This window comes from Anabas testudineus, chromosome 6 (assembly GCF_900324465.2).
Source record: "Anabas testudineus chromosome 6, fAnaTes1.2, whole genome shotgun sequence".
Classification (NCBI taxonomy): Eukaryota; Metazoa; Chordata; class Actinopteri; order Anabantiformes; family Anabantidae; genus Anabas; species Anabas testudineus.
Window position 1 is genome coordinate 21739072 of NC_046615.1, and position 21451 is coordinate 21760522.

The 21451-nt window shown below is 40.1% G+C and overlaps 4 protein-coding genes across 5 annotated transcripts in view; 1 reads left to right on the forward strand and 3 right to left on the reverse strand.

Annotated features, from left to right (window-relative positions):
• The window catches only part of poc1b (POC1 centriolar protein B), a 37050-nt gene extending 36671 nt beyond the window's left edge, over positions 1 to 379 (reverse strand). For both annotated transcript variants that reach the window (XM_026365989.1, XM_026365988.2), the window contains exon 1: positions 78 to 379. In XM_026365989.1, the coding sequence (XP_026221774.1) occupies positions 78 to 92 (15 nt within the window). In that variant the 5' untranslated portion in view covers positions 93 to 379. The remainder of the gene's footprint in view (positions 1 to 77) is intronic.
• Positions 380 to 787: 408 nt separating this feature from the next.
• On the forward strand, positions 788 to 6369 carry cep41 (centrosomal protein 41). The gene is made up of 11 exons (XM_026365990.1): positions 788 to 872; positions 1206 to 1269; positions 1407 to 1454; positions 2199 to 2260; positions 2467 to 2536; positions 2681 to 2822; positions 3930 to 4096; positions 4192 to 4259; positions 4371 to 4485; positions 4569 to 4799; positions 5108 to 6369. The coding sequence occupies exons 1-11, from the start codon at positions 840 to 842 to the stop codon at positions 5233 to 5235; spliced, it is 1128 nt and encodes a 375-aa protein (XP_026221775.1). The 5' UTR covers positions 788 to 839; the 3' UTR covers positions 5236 to 6369.
• Positions 6370 to 7432: 1063 nt separating this feature from the next.
• On the reverse strand, positions 7433 to 11780 carry LOC113165898 (carboxypeptidase A1-like). Its single transcript, XM_026365694.1, has 11 exons — positions 11706 to 11780; positions 11076 to 11157; positions 10752 to 10886; positions 10525 to 10629; positions 10125 to 10226; positions 9784 to 9885; positions 9575 to 9685; positions 9266 to 9356; positions 8579 to 8778; positions 8166 to 8250; positions 7433 to 7650 (listed from the first exon to the last, which is right to left on the reverse strand). Exons 1-11 carry the CDS (start codon positions 11771 to 11773, stop codon positions 7448 to 7450), a joined length of 1284 nt encoding a protein of 427 aa, XP_026221479.1. The 5' UTR covers positions 11774 to 11780; the 3' UTR covers positions 7433 to 7447.
• A 1712-nt stretch (positions 11781 to 13492) lies between these two features.
• On the reverse strand, positions 13493 to 17910 carry LOC113166389 (carboxypeptidase A1-like). Its single transcript, XM_026366497.1, has 11 exons — positions 17827 to 17910; positions 16581 to 16662; positions 16351 to 16485; positions 16128 to 16232; positions 15897 to 15998; positions 15556 to 15657; positions 15347 to 15457; positions 14979 to 15069; positions 14487 to 14686; positions 14240 to 14324; positions 13493 to 13944 (listed from the first exon to the last, which is right to left on the reverse strand). The coding sequence occupies exons 1-11, from the start codon at positions 17892 to 17894 to the stop codon at positions 13757 to 13759; spliced, it is 1269 nt and encodes a 422-aa protein (XP_026222282.1). The 5' UTR covers positions 17895 to 17910; the 3' UTR covers positions 13493 to 13756.
• Between the last annotated feature and the right edge of the window lie 3541 nt (positions 17911 to 21451).

Consider the following 21451-nt stretch of genomic DNA (forward strand, 5'->3'; position numbering starts at 1 on the left):
GTTACGATTAACGTTAGCACCACCGGCTCACATTATCAAGTTAGCTTTAATGAAAGTATTGAAACAAAGATACTCACCATAACAGACGCCATAGAGTGAATGTGCTGTCGTACAGAGACAGTGTTGTTTAAGGGAAAGTTGGTCCTCTGCTCTCTAACGTTACTTCCATGACTGTTAAACACAGCGCCTTCAACAACCGCCTCAGACCTGAGCTGTCGAACTCAGATAGCTTTATACTGTTACCCGTTCAGGAGACTTTCGAGCACAGTCAGTCAGTTTAGCTGACTTTTAATGCGAATTCGTAATGAAAATTTAGATTTATTGGCCTGATTTCGCCAAAACAGCTCAATAGCTAAAGTTAGCCACCTGTGGCTTCATGTTGTTGTGGCTGAGAAAAGCGCGATGCTGCATTCATGACACACGGAAAATACGAGTACATAAAAGAACCCAATACGATATTTCCATTAATAACTTGAAAATCACAACTTGACTACAAATTCAAGTTAAATGTATGCTATCAGTGTATACTGATTTCAAAGCATAGAGCGTTTATGATAAAGAGTGGCTAACATTCGTTTTAGCAATTTCAATATACCGCCAACGCAATAGGAATTACAGCACAAAAGTTACTGTTATTCCCGTGGACTTGAATGCAGCACGTCATTAAGGTGGAGCGTCTTCCGCTGCTAAGCAACTACCCAGCTATATCATATGAGACGGCTGTGGAGGAGAGGGGGCCTAGTATCGACCTCTCTGATTGGTCCATGAAAAGGCACTGACGAATCACCAGCGAGGTTGTTTAGCTTGGAAATTGATGTTTGGTATTACGGTTTGAAAATATGTCGCTTCGTCGGAGCATCGGTGATGTCGAGGTAACGTTAGTCAGTGAAATGACAACTTTAATGTACCTGCTAACTGCTAATGCTGAAGTATCGAGGATATCATGTACTGTGAATAAAGTGTAGTTAAAATAAACCTAACAGAAGCTAGGTTAGCTACCGTGCTAGTTAGTTAGCTGTGGCCCGTGTTAAGTTACCATATCAACAGTGCACCTGTGAGAATGAAACACTAGCGATGTAACTTAGCGTCAGTTAGCTGCTCCTGCTAAAAGCTTTGGACAGGCCAAGTTAGTACTTCACTTTTGTTAACGAGCCATTGCTTCTGGTGATACAGCTAATGGAAATCCTGCTGTCTTTTTCTTCTAGTACATGAAGAAAAGGATACCAAAAAACGCCAAGTACCAACATGTCAAAACACGACTGGACACAGGTAACTTGTCTGTCAACAGATGCTATAACTACCCTTACTATGTATAAGCCAGTGCTCTTATTATGTCTTGTTATGTCAGTTTGTTTAAAGCTGCATTTTATTCCTTTCTTATGTCACTGTCACGCTTCATTCGACAGGATGCAGCCTAACAAAGTATTTGGAAAGACTGGAGGACATTAAGAAAAGTGAGTAACTTATTTAGAGCGCAGATGACTAGCATCATAAAAGTTACACTAAGAGACTTTTTCTAAATTAAAAGAGTAAAAATGATGAGAACAATTTGATGTATACCTCAGGTAAGGTTTGCCAACCTGGCACCGACTTTTCCCACGGATCTGTGGGATTTCTTTTCTCTGTCTGCTCGGGTACTTTAAGAGGTAAATCAGAGACGTTCTTAGTCACAGATAGTTAAATAAGTTCTTTGTGGATAGTGGTCATTTGGTGTTGACACATCCCCTGATTTCTCAGGGATAAGTGACACTGATATCCTAGTTTCTAATGGAGTACTGCACTGCTGTCCACAATTGCTCCTCTGTGGGACTGGTTGTGGACAATGGGAACATGCTGGTCAGGCACCTGCAGGGATCTTTGAGAAAGTGTGAGCTACTGGGGTTACATCAGTACCGTATACAGTACAGCACTGTTAAAGTGGATTCTGAGTAGTGTAGTAGAAGCAGTTTTGGCTTAAAGGTAACATGGAAGTAGACAGAATAGAGCTGAAGCTTAGGAAGGCATTACACAGGAATGAGGAGAAAGAGGACCTGCAGAACACAGGTGAGTTGCAGTGCTTGAATGCAGTAGTTAAGAGCATTGGTTAGACGAGTGCATCAGGAGTCATCCTACATTAAATATTTCAAAGCTGTGATCAGGGCTGTGAAGCACTATTGGTTTTCTTAGATTTGTTTTTATGTTGTTTTGTTTTTTCTCAGATTACAGGTATCGAAAAGATGAAATTTTCAAACGGTTGAAGGTGACAACATTTGCACAGTTGGTAAGCTTTACTATTTGTTTCCTTGCATATATAATAATGTTAAATCACAACATATAATATAATAACCAGCTTTGGACATAAATCTCCAAATTCATTTAACCTTCTTTTATAGACCGATTTCATTTGCACATTTACTTTCAATTTATTGGCAGTTTTTTATTCTTGGTGAAAGTCTCTTAGATTTCCAAACCTGTTTTTCACATCAGGTACTTCAAGTAGCCTCTGTGTCAGACCTGAACGAAAGTGAGAATGACTGTGAATCACATGGTCTGGAAGGTAAAGCAACTCCTGAAATGACTTATATTGTAAAACTATTTGTCTCCAGCTCAATGACATTTTAAAGCTTTGGCCATTAACATCACTTTTCTTGGAAATAAGTTGTTACCAGGTGGTGACAGTTGATTTTCCACTCGCTTGCAGATGGTGATGTGGTGTCTAATGCAGACCTGGAGTGTCTGTCTGAACGCACCAATGGCTCCCTACAGGTGTCACCTCTTTCAGATCGCCAGGATGCTGGTGACACTAGGGAAAACTGCTACTCTGCTAGGTCAACACTATTAAGGTAATGTACCCCACAGATCATGTTACTATTGTTTCTGCATACAGAATGCCTCATTAAATCATGATGCAAATGCATGAATTTTATTCCACTGCACAGAACAGTGTATACTGCAGGGTACATATACAGCTTTAATGGGGGATTACTGTGTCCAGGAGTCTTAATTTATTTTTTGAATAGAAAAGCATCTGCAGGATCTGCTAGGTTAGGTCCATAAATTAATGGCTTCTGAACAAGTTTTAAAGGGACAGTACGCCAGAATTACATGATCCTCAGTCATGCAGAAAAAATATATTTTTCCCAGGTCTGCCTAAGTAATTTTAGACAAATATGCATTTTGATTCCATGTGAGCTGACGTTCAATACATAAGAGCTATCAACTCTGTCGACAGTAACAAATACTTCATCACACCAAGCATCCAACAGTTTTACTCCTGTAACTCTACACCCACTGTCTCAGCACCAAGCATAATGTACAACCTCTTTTTGTGCCAACCCCGCTACCCTCCTATACACTGTACAGTAACCTCCCTCAATCTGTTCTTGGTGTCCCCTCCTTTCACTCGCACCTTCTACAACTTCCAGGCTGAACAGGAACCCCCAAGAGAACTCTATCTGTGGCCGCAGACTCGGTCTGTTTAATGGCAGGGCTTTTAGGCCACTTTCATCTTGTGGGGAGGACAGATGGAGAAAGAAAGTAGGGTAGAGCTGGGATAAAACCTACCTAGGGGAAAGTAGTGAGCTTCTACAGCATTATTTGGCTGTTTTCCAGTGGACCAAACAAAATACACAAAAACTACACTACACTGATAATCACAGATGTACTCAAAGTAAAATAATACAGAACAACAGATGCAAAGATTGTGTTTCCACCATTGTTGCTACATGTCTCATTGTGTGGCAGTTAATATTTAAAACCTACAGAGCAGTCAACAATTTAAAATCAATACACATGATTTAGAGCTGTGGCCTTTAAGTCATTGAATCAAAGTGAAAGTGCCAGTGTATCTGTATTTTTTTATTTTTTTTGCACCATTTCTCACTGAATAGCTGGGTGTCTTGTACTGTTGGGCAGACACAAAAAGACATTTGAATCTTTGACCCTCACAGTGTTATCAGTGGTGTGGGAGAGTTGAACCTCGACAGGAACAATCAGAAGACCCCGAATGAGTTGGTGTCCACCCCCGAGCCGGCTGACACACCGTATCCTGACTGCCCCTATCTGCTGCTGGATGTACGGGACAGAGACCAATACGAACTCTGCCACATCATCAGTGGTACGTGTCAAAAATGCTAAGCTGGGTTATAAAGCTTTTCAGTCCAGATAGAATAATTTTAATGCTTTCATTTTTATCACCTTTTTTTTCTGCAGCACAAAGTTTCCCCATTGCAATGTTGTCCCGAACAATGAACCCCTACACCAAAGAAGTCCTGGGATATGTATCCTTCACTATAAACCACGTTGTCATTTTTTTTTTAAAGCATTTCTTTTCACATAAAAAATTATAAGGTTTTTAAATGCACTTGCAACTTAACCCACACTCTGTTCAGAAAAATGCTGCAGGAAAGATTATCATCGTCTATGATGAGGATGAAAGAATAGCCAGCCAGGCAGCCACCACCATGTGTGAGCGAGGGTTTGAGAATCTGTTTATGCTGTCCGGAGGTCAGTTCTAATATATTAAAAATTAATAATTTTCTATATACAGTATTTAGCCAATGTTAAAAATTCAATATTTCCTGTCTCAGGTCTTAAAGTAGTTGTTCAGAAATTTCCAGAAGGAATGACAACAGGCTCCATACCAAGGTCATGCCTGTCCTCTCCAACGTCATCAAAAGGAAAGAAGAGCTCGGTGCAGCAGCAGCAACAGCAGCAGCAGCAGCTGCAGGCAGCAGAGAAGAGGTGGCGGTTTACATCAGACGAGTTGGCAAAGATCCAGGAGCAGCTAGAGGAGATCTTCATTCCCAGTAACTCCAACAGTAAGAGCAACTATTTCAACACCCCTTTTGTGTATTAGTTGTGTATTAAATATTATGTCATTTGACACTAGGTTAAATACAGCAGTCCACAGCAAGTGTTTCCGTGTGGTTAATTGTATTTTTACATACATTTGTTGATATCTGGAGAAATTTTCCCACAATTAACACTAATTTCCACAGTTACTTCCAGAAGCCTTGCCATAAAATTTATCATGTATAAGCTGTTGTTATTAGAAAGAAAACTACACTGATTATTGTCGTTTCCTCCCTGTCTCGTCACTTCTTGTTTGCATGTGTGCTCACTGCAGGCCGAATGTCCAGTCGCATGTCAACCATCAGCTCCCAGTCTGGAGCGTCCAGTGCTCGGAGTCGACAGAGTTCCTCTACAGCTGGGAGGGACAGCAGCAGGGTTCAGAGCAGTAGAGTCTGGAAATAACACCACCCCGATTTCAACCACACAAATATACGCAAATATACCTCCAACACAAAGTTAGTTTTGATCACCTCTGACACAGATGCTGAATATTGATTCTTCTCACGTTTTTCAATTTTGGAAATGAATCTTACTTTGGGAAAGTAATTGACAAGTAATATACAACACTGAACAAACAATCTAAAGTTTAATTAAGACCATGACATCTGAACAACTGCAAACATAAAAACTGAAAACATACATGCATGAAAAGTACATTTACTGACTCTTTAGTCAACAATGGAATGTTGCACTTCTGCAGATTAATGTCGGACTATAGTATTTTCCTCATACCTAATATTTAATAAATTGTGTACATGTGAATGTCTGCACAGTGCCTCATCTGCAAACTTAAAAACATATGAATAGTTTTGCACATTTCACATAACACTATTCTTTTTCACCATTACCTGAATCTGTTCATGAATCACTCAGTTCTGTTTATTATTTATGATTTATTATTGCCACAAAAGTCATGTTTAGCTCAGTCAGTATGGCAGCCACCATATAAGTTACAATCCTAAAAGATGCTTTTATTGCTGGATACAGAATCATTAAATGTCGATATGACATGAAGGATATGCTGGGAGTCTCTGTATAACATGGGACCTAATCTACATACAAGTAATGTTACAGAGTTTTATGTAAAGTTCAGAAAAGCTGTGCTGTATTTATGAAACATGTTTCATGCTGTCATGATGTCTTATTGGAATTCTTTAACTCATGTTTATGTGCAACCTTTGAGTCCACTTATGTGATCGTGACTTTGTGTGTGTGTTGATCAAAGTACTGCTCAGACACACAGGCATCATACACTCAGTGTCACTAAAGGAAGGAAATGGTAAATAACGGTGTGTTTAGAAATGTGAAAAACAGTATTTCTAATTTGGGGTGTTTTATTCTGTTGGTTATTGACTTTCATTGTGTTTGCTCAGTTTTCCCTTCACACGGTCTTCTATGAAGTGCATTTTTATTTTTTTGTGGTGAACATTGTGTTATCACCATCTCTCTTACTGTAAATGGATTTTTCCAGCTGATCACATGGTTTTGTTATTAATTAATATGTGTGAATAAAGTGTATGATTGTTTCTTCTATCATAGTTGTTTTTATGTCAAATGTAGCACTTATAAAAGATGCTTGTGACTTACAGTGACTTACTGTAGCCTGAAAGGGGGGGTGTCGTGAAGTAGAATTAATTGTACACATTTTCTGAATATATCCATATATGTGAATAAAGTTTATCCTATTTTTTAATAACTTAAATTTGGATTTGCACAAAAAGGGACAGGGTCAGGATGAAACATGAATATTGTTGTGTTCCACAACCAAATTAGCAACTCTTATATTTAAGTAATGCAGACATGTTTGAATGACTTGCCATGAATTTAAAGACTGAACTTTTATATACAGAGCCCATCCAGAAAGTCGCACACTAATATTTCATCGGACCGCCTCTAGCTTTGATTACAGTATGTATTCACCATGCCATTGTTTCAATAAGCTTCTGCAATGTCACAACATTAATTCTCGTCCAGAGTGGCATTCATTTTTCTCCATGATCTTGTTTTAATGATGGGAAAGTCAGACCACTGCACAAATTCTTCTCCAGCACATCCCAACGATTCACAGTGGGGTTAAGGTCTGGACTCTGTAGGTGGCCAATCCATGTGTTAAAATGATGAGTTATGCTCCCTGAACCACTCTTTCATAATTTGAGCCTGCTATTATCAACTCGGACTATGTCCGTGCCATCAGAGAAGAAAAACTCCATTGATGGAATAACCTGGTCATTCAGTATATTCAGGTAGTCAGCTGACCTCATTCTTTGGACTCATAATGTTGCTGAACCTTGACCTGACCAACTGCAGCAACCCCAGATCATAGCACTGCCCCCACAGGCTTGTATCATAGACACTAGACATGATGGGTGCATCACTTCTCCCTCCTCTCTTCTTGCTCTTCTTACCGTGATGCTCCATCACTCTGGAACACGGTAAATTTGGACTCATCAGACCACATGACCTTCTTCCATTGGACATTTCTTAACCCAGTTTTAGTAGTTTCATGAATCTCCTTAGATGTTTTCTTTGATTCATGTCAATAATTTGACCTTTCTGTTCCTTTGTCTGTTTATGTCTCATCATTTATTATGATCTTAAAAGTGACATTTTTGCATCAGGTTTTTCCACTTGCATATAGGTTCTTGTAGATGTGATCCATGATGGCCATCAGAGCCAGCCAAGTCTCCTTGGCAGTGGGGATGATTTGATTGGCTGGCAGGACAAAGCCATAGAAGCCAGTGTCTCTCAGCTCAAAGGTGTAGGAGTACTTGATGCCCTGGCTGTATGCCCAGTCAACACTGCCACCACTGACTTGGTCTACAGTGACAAAAACAAATGATTCAGAGAATTAGTCTTCACAAGTGATTAAAAACTGCAGCTGTCCTCGTTTTCAGCTTTTTAAATCCATTCCTCATCCTAACCCTTACAGCTTGTCCTCTTAGGGTTCATGGGAGTGCTGCAGCCTATCCCAGCTGTCATGGGGAAGAGGCGTGGAACACCCCGCACAGATCACCAGTCCATCATAGAGCCAATTTTACTGAGGTCACAGTGGGTAAAGTTGGGTAGAAAGATGTTCCTAATATTTATATAAATTAGGTGGCCATAATATAATAAAAACACATTTCAATATGCTGCAATGCTGTCAAATATCAATGGAAAACCACTATCTCAATGATAAATGTAGTTAAAATACCTCTGATGTTGATCAACTTTGTCAAGCATCAAGTTATGGCTGGAGTTGATTGCATTATACTGTATGGTACAGGTGTACTTAATAAATTGGCCAGTGAGTGTATATAACTACGGTAATAAAGAGTATTGCTGAAACTTACAGATGGTTTTGATGGTGCTGCCATATCTGTATTTGGTACCGTACAGGGAAGCCAGGACTTCGACAGCCTTCTTAGCAAGACTGTGCTGTAGAGAGAGAGATTACCGTGATCCACCTAAAATTATTTATGCTTCATTTTAGGGAACAAGCTGAGAGAATTAATCTTTATAATAATAATTTGGTTTAATATATAAGACACTGTTTTACTTTTTGGATTTCAGGGACATTGCACATTCATTTACATTATTGTAAATGTGCCAGTGTTAGAAGGATAATTCTCATCCGTTTTCCTTTGGCCTGATGTTAAGCAGACATTAAATGTTCAATGCACATGGATGAGTGCAATGTCATGCAACTTGCAAAAATAACAGTAGATGCATGTTCTCTTCTTATTCACTTATTAAAAGTGTTTACCAGCTCAGCCTGGTCCCTAACTGGAGTCGTGGTGTAGCCATAAGGATACAAAAGCATCTGGGAGTAGGAATGGATGGAAATGAAGGCCTTGATGTTGCCGTGGGACTTCACAAAGTCAAAAATGGCCTTGACTTCAGACTCAGAGTGAGGACTGGGTCCACGGTAAGTCTCTGAGCATGAGTTGCTGCTGGCACCAGGTCCTGCAAATGACAAGAGTCATACAGAAGAAAACATCACGGTCTATGAACAGCATCTAAAGATTTGTGATTACTGCTCATATTATAAGCATGAGGAAAATTTATGGAGTATGGTAATACTCACTGTATAAGGGTTCCAGGTTTGACAACAGTATGGCTCAAGCACTAACATATGTTATTGCTTCAATGTGTACTTTGTGGTTTAAAAAAAAAAAAAAAAAAAAAAAAAAAAAAAATCAGATGAGTCTAAAAGATCTAGTAAGATCATCCTGTTTAAAGCCATTTTGTTCAGGATATGCAAATCTCCCACTTTGGCTGTACGTGATGGTAACAATATGAATACAGACAAAGAGCAATGAATGTTGCAAAAAAAAAAAAAAAAAAAAATTTACCACAATCTAATGAATGTTTTCTATTGTTACTCTTATTATCAAAACACAATTCAAGTCATTCCAATAATTTCCTTAAACCGTTTTAGCCCATTACTCACCCCCAAAACCAGCGTCCCAGTTCCTGTTAAGGTCGACTCCAACGCAGCTAGAGCCAGGGTTGGGCTTCCTGGTCTTACGCCACATACGATGCTGGAAACAGAGTAACTCCTCTGTTTTTCATTAGACTTGCTCTTATATCAGTATTGTTTCTGCCTCGGTTGCCTTTTTATTTTGATATCATACAAAATTAAAAAAATGCTTTAAGTCACTTGAAAACATTTCTTGCTTACAGTAATGTAAATGGATGCTGAAACTTGAAGACGGACATTTTAATATGAAAACCTCAATGTGAACTGTCAAGGACCTACACTGTTGTGGGTGTAGTAGAAGCCGTCAGGGTTGGTCACGATCTCCAGCAGGATGTCCATGTTGTTGAGGATGGCAGTCAGAGCGGGGTCGGTGCCATAATCAGTCACGATCTGATGACACAAATGGAAAAGGGTGCAATATTCAGTGCAGTGGGTTAGTGGTCAGAAGCTGCAGAGACAGAAGTGTCAAAAGTTAAAGTTCAAAGCACCTTCTTAGCAAACCAGGTGCCGCTGGCCTGAGTGACCCACTCTCTGGAGTGGATTCCAGTGTCGATCCAGATGGCGGGACGGTTGGTTCCACCAGTGCTGAACTAAGACAAAACAAACAAACAAACAAATTGACTTAACTGTACTTCAAATATCTTATTTTCTATTGACTACAGTCTGAGAGATGGTTTAAAGCTTTTCCCGTTCTCAGCCTGACTGGAACATTAGTTCAGATTTGTCACTGTGGTCGTTCAGCATGAGGAGATCTCTTCATTTAGGGTTGTCGAGTTCTTTTGTAGGAACATGTTTTAACTAGTCTTCACGTCTTGTTTGTGTCGTTTACCTTGAGAACGTTGAGGGGACGGCCCTCATAGCTCTGACCGGTGACTATCTTGCTGACCAGGTTGGGATTCTCAGCCACCAGCATGTCCTGGAAGCTGTAGATCTAAACCAGAGACAGAATCCTGGTATTCAAGGACTGGACTGTTGATTCCTTCTAGGGAAATAGCAGGTTAATCAAGAACAATGCAAAGATGTAATGTTTACATCAGACAGTTTAACAAGATCCAAGCCATCAACACATTTAACCTGTCAGTCTTCAGATTCCCTTTTGGCATCTTTAGCATTTCTAAAATTCTGTTTTCAATTTGGGGAAACAGTCGTATAAATAACATAACTGAAAAAAGTGAAGGCGTCTGAATCCTCTCAGTGGCCAAAGCACCAAAGAGGGTGCATGTACAAACCTCACTAAGGGTGTGGTAGGTGGAGTAATTAAAGCTGTCAATGTTTCTGGGTGGATCAGTCTGAGTGGTAGAATTCATCTCCTGCTGCTCTTCATCCAGCATCACCTGGAGACCAACATCATTTAAGAGTCAGTTTGTTTAAGCACTGGCCCAAAAATGTGCACAAATGCTGTCAATCACTACTGTTTCTGTTCCAGCCTCGAGCTGACAAATCAGCCATTTCACACCTGCAGGTCTTTGATCATGATGGAGTACTCAATGTTCTGAGCCTCCAGGTACATTCGGACAGGCTGCCAGCTGTGGAGGGGAACTCTGACATCCACAGGAATGACAACATCTGTCACACCTCTCCAAAAGTCCAGCTGAAAGAAAAACACTGATGCTGTATTATGCAACAAATAATAAAAGAAACTCTAATTTCAACACATTCACTGCATGTTTTGAACAAAGAAAAAAGGGAAGTGTGTTACATATCTGCCTTTTCAATTTAGATTTTTATTTCTACTTTAAAATATGTTTATTTATCATTATTAATATAATTCATAGATTACCTGCAACTCAATCATGTCCTCCAGGTCCTTCAGCAGAGACAGCTGGATCTGATCCTTTGGAATGATGTGAAGCACCTGATGCCTGCACAAAGAACCACAAGGTTTTAAAACCTTTTCCTGAAATCAGGTTCTCAGAACAAGAGAAGTTGGCACACATACTGAACATTTCTCAAGGCCGACTGGTTCTGCTTTGGCAGGAGTTGCAGTCAGAACAGAGTGATGATGATGATGATGTTTGAGTTTGTTAAATTGGCGAAAAGCCTTTTGTACAGTACACTTTTAAATAAAAGAGTTGATGAGAGTTTGTGGAGGCTAAATTTAAACCACAAAAACAGCACTCCTTAGAACTGAGTACTATGATCTACCTGTTAATGGCAACAGGCTTTAAATCTATTACATAAGTACAAATACAGTGTAACTGTCACTAAGATCCAAAAAAAAAAAAAAAAACTAACGTGAGGCTACTTGACTCCTAGATAAGTTTAATTTATTGTGGAGGAGGTATTAACACTGTCTGATCCACTTAACTACACAGTAACTTCAGTGTGCTCATTGGCACTACTGATTTAAATACATCACATTTTGTATATACACCACACAGCAGCGCGAGACTGCAGCAGGCCCACTCACCCCTCAAATTTCTCTTTACCATAGACAGTCACAAAAAGCACAGCAAGCACGATCAGCCCTCTCATCATGGCCAGCAGTGGGACCCTGTGAGGGGAAAAACAGGCTCTTGTGGCTGAACGTGTTCAGTCACATGTCCAAACCACGACCTTGCTTAACATGATGGAGGTGTTATTGGTTGTTCCCTTTCCCACAGCAGCCTGGAAATATCAGAGGAAAAGGTGGTTTTACAATGAAACAAATGTGTGTAATGTGTGTAAACCGTAATGAAGCAAAGCTAATTTGTTTTAGCTATATACTGAAGACATGTGGGTTTAAAGGAACGAGCATTTAAAAGTGTTACTGCAGTCCAAATTCTGAATACTGAACAGAGCCAGAGCCACGCTCCTCTGCACAAACCTTCACTTATTAGTCATTAAATGACGAATAAGAAATTGAAAAAATGTTATAATCAAGCAGGCATCATTGAAACTTTTTGATTGGTAAAATTACAAACCTTGCTCAAAAACATTAAGAAGCAAATATCTCTTCCACTGCTAGTGCTCAACTTCACGAGGAGGCATCGACGGAGCCTCGCCACAATAAAATAAGCTTAAAAGCATATTTCTACTGAAGATTTGGAATTAATTTTTTATTGTAGCAGTCCAATCCCACACACTCCCACAGGCCCCCCTACCAACCAGAGCACCTGCACCATGAGATACTCTCTGTTCAGCCTCCTCTTCCTCCTCAATGAGTATGGACAGAGAACTCTGGGGGTATATCAGAGTGTCTTGACTTCTGTCCTCTAGTCTTCTGCTCCAATTTCACCAACCCCTGTCTGCCACCATCTGCAGCTGTATGCCACCTACCTCATCCATCCATCACCTATCGGCCACATTGTGCCCCACCACCACTATTCGCTCTGTCTCCATCAGCCTCCACTCACCACTCTGGATCCTTTATGCCTTGGGGTGATTTCACAAGCACAGTTACCATGTTGCCACCTTTTCAGTCACATTTACTCGACAGTACAACAAAAGCTCTGTCACTCAAAGAGCATCTCCTCACACTGTCTACCCCTTTTTCTTCCCTGTCACCCGGTTCTTGTACCTGTTGGCCTGTCACACCATTGGCTAAGGCTGAGCCTCTAATTTAACACAGGTGTTAGGAGTTAACAGTCAGTGGCAGGAGGTTAAGTTTGTTAAACATAAGCATGCATCACAGTAGCCATCACAACATAAGCATAACATATGCAACCAAAACAAAAAGTGAAAATAAAATGCACCAACTTGTGCGAGCCACAGATAAACCTAATTTTCACCTGGAGAAAGTTACAGTACAGAGACATGGTTAACTCCATCATCATGGCAGCCCACTAAAAAACAGCAATTCCTAAAAGATATCAGGGCTTGAAAGAGAAGAATTTATTGTTGCAGTGATGGTATTAGATGCTAAGATCAGGCCTTCACACAGACAGCATTGTCTCCAATAGTGCACTAGTAAATGTAAAGAATAATGCTGCTGATAAGTGACCTTTTATTGCTGTTAAGTGACTTTCTTTGTGCTTGGCCGTTTTTCTTTGATGCACTCTTCGTGGTCTTTGTTTTGTGGTCAGTATTGTGTTGTCACCATCAGTTTTAAACAGATTCATAAAGCTGCAGTGTTGCAGTTATAAAACGAGAAATAGCAAGAAATGATGAATGAAAATCAAAATGATCAAATGTGTATTAATAGAAAGTGTAATGAGAACAGTTTGTGTTCAAAAAGTGACAAGATCAGGATGAAGCAGGAGAAATAAAGTAAGGGAGTAAAGTGTCAACATGTGCCAGGTCCAGAATTTATTTCTCATTTAAGTACTGCAGACATGTTCTGAATTAAAAGTTACATATAGAAACTGCAGTTTTCCAGTGTGTTCGTTTATTTGTCTGTTTCTGGTTTTCATGACGTCTGAATGGCCGTGGAACCAGACGACGACGACGACGATGATGATGATGATGATGATGATGGTCATGTCAGTCGTAAAGATGACATCCAGGCTGCACCATAGGGTTTCCCACTTGCATACATACATTTTAATATGGGTTATTGTAGGTGTGATCCATGATGGCCATCAGAGCCAGCCAAGTCTCCTTGGCAGTGGGGATGATCTGATTGGCTGGCAGGACGAAGCCATAGAAGCCAGTGTCTCTCAGCTCAAAGGTGTAGGAGTACTTGATGCCCTGGTTGTAGGTCCAGTCAATGGTGCCACCACTGGCTTGGTCTACAGTGGAAACAAACGTCATTCAGAGAACTATTTTTCTGGTATAAAACAACAACAACAATAATTCTGAATACGTCATATATAGCTTTTTAGAGTTAAGGTTTGTTATAATTTTATATCAATGTACATTATCAATTAGACTTAATAAGTGGTTCACTGGTTAACTAGATAAATCTGAAATGCTACCCAGTTGAATGATAATAAAGATATCATTACTACTGCAAATGCAGTTGAACTGAAAATGAAAAGAATAAAACTGAAACCCTTTAATAAACAATGTGTTGCTGAAACTTACAGATGGTGCTGATGATGCTGCCATATGTGTATTTAGTGCCATACAGAGAAGCCAGATCAGTGATGGCCTTCTTAGCCAGACTGTGCTGTAGAAAGAGAGAACCAAACCATGATATCACGTAAGTGCTGATTCCTAGATTCTCCTTTTGCTGCACATGGTCATTTTGGGAACAACAAAACAGGAAAGCTCAGAAAATATCTTACAACTATAATTAGTTCTGAATAAAGACGTTAGAAAGTGTTTTTACCAGCTCAGCCTGGTCCTTGGCTGGAGTCGAGGTGTAACCATAAGGGTACATGAGCATCTGGGAGTAGGAATGGATGGAGATGAAGGCCTTGATGTTGCCGTGGGACTTCACAAAGTCCACAATGGACTTGACTTCGGACTCAGAGTGAGCACTGGGTCCACGGTAAGTCTCTGAGCATGGGCTGCTGCTGGCACCAGGTCCTGCAAACGAGGACAAAAGGGTTTGAGTAACAAGGAAATGTCACTGTCTGATGGCTTTAACCTCTGACTCAGACTGAAGAGACAAACATTTGTGACCCCAGGAGGAGTCAAGCAACACAACGTGTTTCTGAGAGAAACCACATGAGGTCATTCTGTTTAAAGTAGGATACATACATTTGAGACGTTGGTTGTATCATTTCCTCAAACATCTTTACATATAAGACAGTTTTGGAGCTTAAGAAATAATAATTGGGAATGACATTAGGTATTTTGGTATGTTTCAAGATGGTACCTCCAAAACCAGCGTCCCAGTTCCTGTTAGGGTCGACTCCAACGCAGCTAGAGCCAGGGTTGGGCTTCCTGGTCTTACGCCACATACGGTTCTGGAAACATCAGAGTAACTCATCACAGTTTGTTTTTCATTTATATTTTATAATAATTTTTCTTTGTCATTTGTTGTACACATCTTTTGTGAGGATTGTCATTATCTTCACTCCAATATAAACGGATACTAATTCACTATTTTTATATATTTAATCAGTTTGAACATGTATCATACAAATGTTTCCTGTATGGTCACTGTAAGTCACATGACATCCATCACTGGTCTTGAGACCTAAGCAGAAGCCACTTAAGGACAGTTGACTGTCAAGGACCTACACTGTTGTGGGTGTAGTAGAAGCCGTCAGGGTTGGTCACGATCTCCAGCAGGATGTCCATGTTGTTGAGGATGGCAGTCAGAGCGGGGTCGGTGCCATAATCAGTCACGATCTGATGACACAAATGGAAAAGGGTGCAATATTCAGTGCAGTGGGTTAGTGGTCAGAAGCTGCAGAGACAGAAGTGTCAAAAGTTAAAGTTCAAAGCACCTTCTTAGCAAACCAGGTGCCGCTGGCCTGAGTGACCCACTCTCTGGAGTGGATTCCAGTGTCGATCCAGATGGCGGGACGGTTGGTTCCACCAGTGCTGAACTAAGACAAAACAAACAAACAAACAAATTGACTTAACTGTACTTCACATATCATATTTTCTATTGACTACAGTTTGAGAGATGGTTTAAAGCTTTTCCTGTTCTCAGCCTGACTGGAACATTAGTTCAGATTTGTCACTGTGGTCGTTCAGCATGAGGAGATCTCTTCATTTAGGGTTGTCGAGTTCTTTTGTAGGAACATGTTTTAACTAGTCTTCACGTCTTGTTTGTGTTGTTTACCTTGAGAACGTTGAGGGGACGGCCCTCATAGCTCTGACCGATGACTATCTTGCTGACCAGGTTGGGATTCTCAGCCACCAGCATGTCCTGGAAGCTGTAGATCTAAACCAGAGACAGAATCCTGGTGTTCAAGGACTGGACTGTTGATTCCTTCTAGCAAATAGCAGGTTAATCAAGAACACACAATGTACATTTGAACCAAGGATTAAGTTGGTTAATCAAAGTACTAACCTCACTAAGGGTGTGGTACTTGGAGTAGTCAAAGCTGTCAGTGTTTCTGGGCTGAATAACTCGACGTCCTGACTCCATCTCCTGCTGCTCCTCATCCAACATCATCTGTAAACGAATGGTATCATTTGAAGTGAGATAAAGCACTTGGTCCAAAATGAACTCATTACTACTGTTGTTATTCAGAGCTCGAACTTAAAAATGTGACTATTTGCACAAGTCCTACCTGCAGGTCTTTGATCATGATGGAGTAGTCAATGTTCTGAGTCTCCAGGTAGATTTTGATGAACTGCAGGCTGTGGAAGGGAACTCTGATATCCACAGGAATGGACACATCGGTCACACCTCTCCAGAAGTCCAACTGAAAGAAAAACAACACATCAAGGTGTTTTTTTAATTTCTTTGCATTTTTTGTTTAAAATGTTTTTGAATTATTAATAAAAGTTCATAAATGACCTCAAAATCAATCATGTCTTCCAGATCTTTGATAAGAGACAGCTCGATCTCATCCTTTGGAATAACACGAAGGACCTGGTGTCTGCAAAAAACAGAACCACAATGTTTTACAAGTTCTTACTCAACTTCAGTTCTATAGACTAAGATTGAATCATGCACGCATGCATGTGTTTAACAAGTGGTGTCATATTCCACAACTGCAACCCACCTGGAGTGACCAGAAGTACAAGGTGTTCAGTGCTCAGAGACATAGCCAAGGTAAAGAAGGCCGAAACCCGACCACCACTGAACAGGACACATGTTGAAACATCAAGACCGGACCAAGACATATCTGAAGACCGATTTTTTAAAGGTTTTATGAACTGATGAGATGAGAGTTTCTCTTGATGGACTATATGGATGATCCCGTGGTTGGATCAGTAATGGGCTTGTGGCTGGCTACTTCAACCTAGACTTCAGCCAGGCGGAGGTGGGGTACTGTTGTGGGCTGATTATTAAAGATAAGCTGTTTGGACCTTTTCGGGCTGAAGATGGACTCAAACTCATCCTTTTGACACTTTCTTCAAGCAGTGGTACAGGACAAAGTCGGCATCTTTCAAGAAGACCATCACACTGTGTGGCTAGCCAGTGAACACCTTAAAGATGAGACCTAAACCCTATCGAGAACTTGTGGCCATGTCTCAAACAAGTGATTTAAACAGTACAGGAAAGCAGTACAGTACATCTCTGAACTGTTCGAAGGTTTATGACTGTTGTTGAAAAGAAGGGTGACTATATTGTTCACTGTTTTTTTTTATGTCGGAAACATTTATTTGCACATTTTGATCGATTGAGTCATTGTCATCTCTTAAAGTGAAAACAGTAAACGAGTGAGATTGACATTGTTTCTGTTTTTCATTTAGTTGCTTAATAATTCTGCACACTAACAGTTGCCCAATAATTGTGCACACATAGATATTTCTCCTAAGAAAGTCAAAACCTCCCTTTTACTTCCTTGAATATTCAGGTTGAGGTTTCTTAACATTTTGGATTGACAGAGAGCACTGTATTTATTCAATGATAAAATCAATCTTCAAAAATACAAGTTGCCTAATATTTGTGCACACAGTGTACGAAAGAACCAAAAGGGTTCAAGCACCTTTTGAAAAATAACGTTAATAGACGTGTGTTTGTCTTGGGCATACATTACACATAAATATAACTTACACTGCGTTCAGCAGTGAGAGGCATTGACAGGCCCACTTACCCCTCAAATGTCTCCTTGCCGAGAACGGCCGCAAACAGCGCAGCAAACACGAGCAGCCCCCTCATCATGACCAGCAGTGTGAGCCTGGCAGGGGCAAACACAGGCTTTTATGGGTGAATGTGTCAGATCACGTGTCCAAACCACGACCTTGCTTAAGGTGATGGAGGTGTGTCAACGGCTGTTCCCTTTCCCACAGCAAGGAACTATCAGACCAAAAGTGACACCGTGGACTAATGTGTATTGAAAATACTGAGGCTGTGTTTAGTTTACAAAGAAAGAGGAGCGAGGTTCAGGGTCAGATCATTTGTTTTTGGTTTCTTCTGAAACAACCCAAGAAATTTATGTATTTATTCATTCACTTTCAATATTTATTAAAGGTTCTACAGAAGACCCAGTGCAACATTTTCATTATCTATTAGTTTTTGTATAAACGATTTGAACAATCATTGAATTATCAGAACTGTCTATTCACTGTTCTGTTCAGTGACTCACTGACTAATCAGCTGTTTGTAAAAGGGGTAGTATTTAACAGTAGCATTATTCTTTATAGCACTCACACGGGTTCTTCACTTCTTTTGCTGTCAAAGGAAGATTTCTGTGCCTAAGTTAATTCATTTTCTGGTCAGGGGTAAAATTTAAACATGGGTCCACTTTCATGTTTGTCCTTTAAAACAGTAAAAAGCCGCAGTCAGCTTAGCTTAGCATTAAATGTGGAAACCAGAAAATGGCTAATTACAGAGAGTCTTAACGTCACAATGTCTGATGTTTGAAAACTTCTATCAAAATAAAAGTCACAGACACATTCTGGTGATTATAGTCATCGAGAATGATTAAACATTGAGCAATGGACACTTTTAGTAATTATGAACTTGTTCCTTACAGAGACAGCCCCCTGTGCCCTGATTGCAAACTACTGTATACACGTCCGAGTAAGTAGTTGTTTAAAGCCATTTTACTAATGATGATAGTAAAACACCTTGACTCTACCCATTAATACAACCTCTCTACAACATACAGGACACACAATCCATGAGTCTGGCTGATGCAACCCAGCTGATAAAAATGCTCCAAATGTAAGAGACAAGTGTGGAAAACACCTGCAGGAGTTCACAAGGACTGACTGTAAACTTACCGCTGTGTTGCTCCACATCCATGTGTTCTGCTGAAGCGTCCTTGAGCAAGATACTGAGCTTCTACGAGCTTGATCTCGACATGATGAGTCATCGACCAAGTGCTCAAAAGAGACAGATGCCGAAATTCTGTCTACCTCACAGTGAAACAGCATTTTGAATAAGTAGGACTTCCCTATTTAGTGTTTTTGGTCGTTCTTAGTTTCTAGGTAGTAAATGTTATACTCTTCTGACAGAAATACAACGAAATATACATTTAATGATCTTATTGTTCGTATAATATGTTAGAATTGAGGTTTATATGGAGGAATGCAGCACCTCTAATTAATACTGATATAGACTAGACTGTTCAGTTCGGTAAATGAACAATATGGCCCAGTTTAAAAGTGCTCACACTGTTTAAATGCTGCAATATACGAATACAATTTTTGCATTAAGGATAAAAAGTGCAAAAGTGATGGAGAACACATTTGGCAAAGTCTGACACTGTTGCAGGGAAAATCTGCCTGAGGTGGTGAAAAAAACTGTGAAGTCAGACACTATCAACTTGCAAAGTTTCCACACTTCACAGTTTAAATGTTTAAACGAATTCTCAAACTAGACCTTAAAGTGGTTGAGCTTAAAAAAAAAACAGGAGAAAACAAGTTGATGAAGGTTGAGACTGATGGATAAAATCATCAACAGGTTTGACACAAAGTGTATAAATAAATGATGCTGTTTTATTGTTTTCTGGTGTCTTGAGAAGATAGTGTGCTAACAGGTCAGTTCTCAGATTTGGCCTGTGGCGCCACCTACAGCCTGGAGCCAGCAATGACAGGAGTGAGAAGAGTGAAAAACTAATCCAGTCCACAGGAAACACAGCTTGGGTTTTTTTACCTCTGGATTTACATACATGTAGATAAAAAACCAATAACAAACAGATTTTTGTTTTATAAGTACAGTCTTTATAAAAATCTGACCTGTAAGTACATTACATTTTATTTTTATTGTATTTTATTTTATTTCAGGGACATTGCATATTGATGTGCCAGTGTTCAGCACAGGGCTAATTTTCAACTGTTGTGTCTTGTCCAGAGGTAAAGCAGTCATTAACACGGCAAAACACACACCATGGTGGATAAAATCATGACAAGCAACACAAGACGTGGAGCAGTTAAACAAGACATAGAAATACTAAGATGAGCATTGTAAAAAAAAAAAGGTAGAAATACAAAGCAGACAACACACAACAATATAAAACAGGCAATCAGCACAGCAGTTTTAATAACACAAAATCATCACACATAAAGTACAGTCAAGGTCAAAATGGTTGATCCCCCTTCAAACCAAGTCAAACCAAGCTCACCAGTGGGACGACAACATCCCCTCTCTAAATGTCTAGTTTGTCATCGCTCCTCCTGCTCATGCTAGGATTTAAAATTAAATGCTTTTAGAAAACACAGCCGTTGTTTGGTGCAAAACCCTTTAGTTTATCTGAGGCTGCAGTAATATGAGGCTTCAGATGGCTGACTCATCCTAGATTACTGCCTTTGAGTATAAAGTTCTCTCGTACAGTCGGCTGCAAAAACAGAGAATGTTGTTGGAAAAGCACTCATTTAGGAAAATGACTTCTTTGTTCTCACTGTTGAAACTTCATGTCATTTTGATAAATGTGTGAGCAGCACAGGCATCTGAAGAGTCAGCCGTCGGATAACATGGGATTATTATGTATATATCATTATGTTTTTTCTAACAAGAACATTGTTGTCTATCAGTCGATGTACACAGTCTTGTTCAGGGTTGCATGAGCTGCAGATCACAGGCGTTCAGAGGGATAAACACACACAGCATCTGTGGGAGTGGGGAGAAACAGCTGTCTGAGAGTTTATAGACACAAAATGCTAAGATACAAGCATTCGTCCTACAGATGTTCATTCCAGACTGAATAGATCAAACATCGCAGCACGTTAGTGTAGAAAACAGCTCACACGCGTCTCTCAAAAGAAAACTCCCTGTGACTTGTCATGTCGTTTCCTCTGAAAAGGCCATCAGCAGGTCACAGAGGAAGCTGCTTAACACCATAGTTTCCTGTCATTGAGGCAACAAGCAGCATTTCACAACCATAAAACAAGATCTCACAGAATAAACCAGCTGTGGTGTCTGTGGTCTGTACCTGTGGGATTCTGTCAGTGTACAATAATGTTTTATGTTCATGTTTATTATCTTTTTAACAGGTCAAGTGTTTTTAGAAACAATTTAAAGTACAACAGGACTCAAACTACAATTATCCTTTGTTATGACGGAACACGCCCCGCTGCTCTCTGATTGGTCGTCCTGCGCTCAAGTGGCTGCTTTATAGGTTCCTATTGGCTGAGTCAAAGGTCCATCAAAGCGGAAGTGCCCCACCTGCCCGTCCATGAAGTGAAGTGTGAGAGGTCGTCAAGCTGGACAAAGACTGCTACGTAGTTCCGGTGGTGAAGATAATTAACTTTCAAAATAAACACACGGAGCAAACG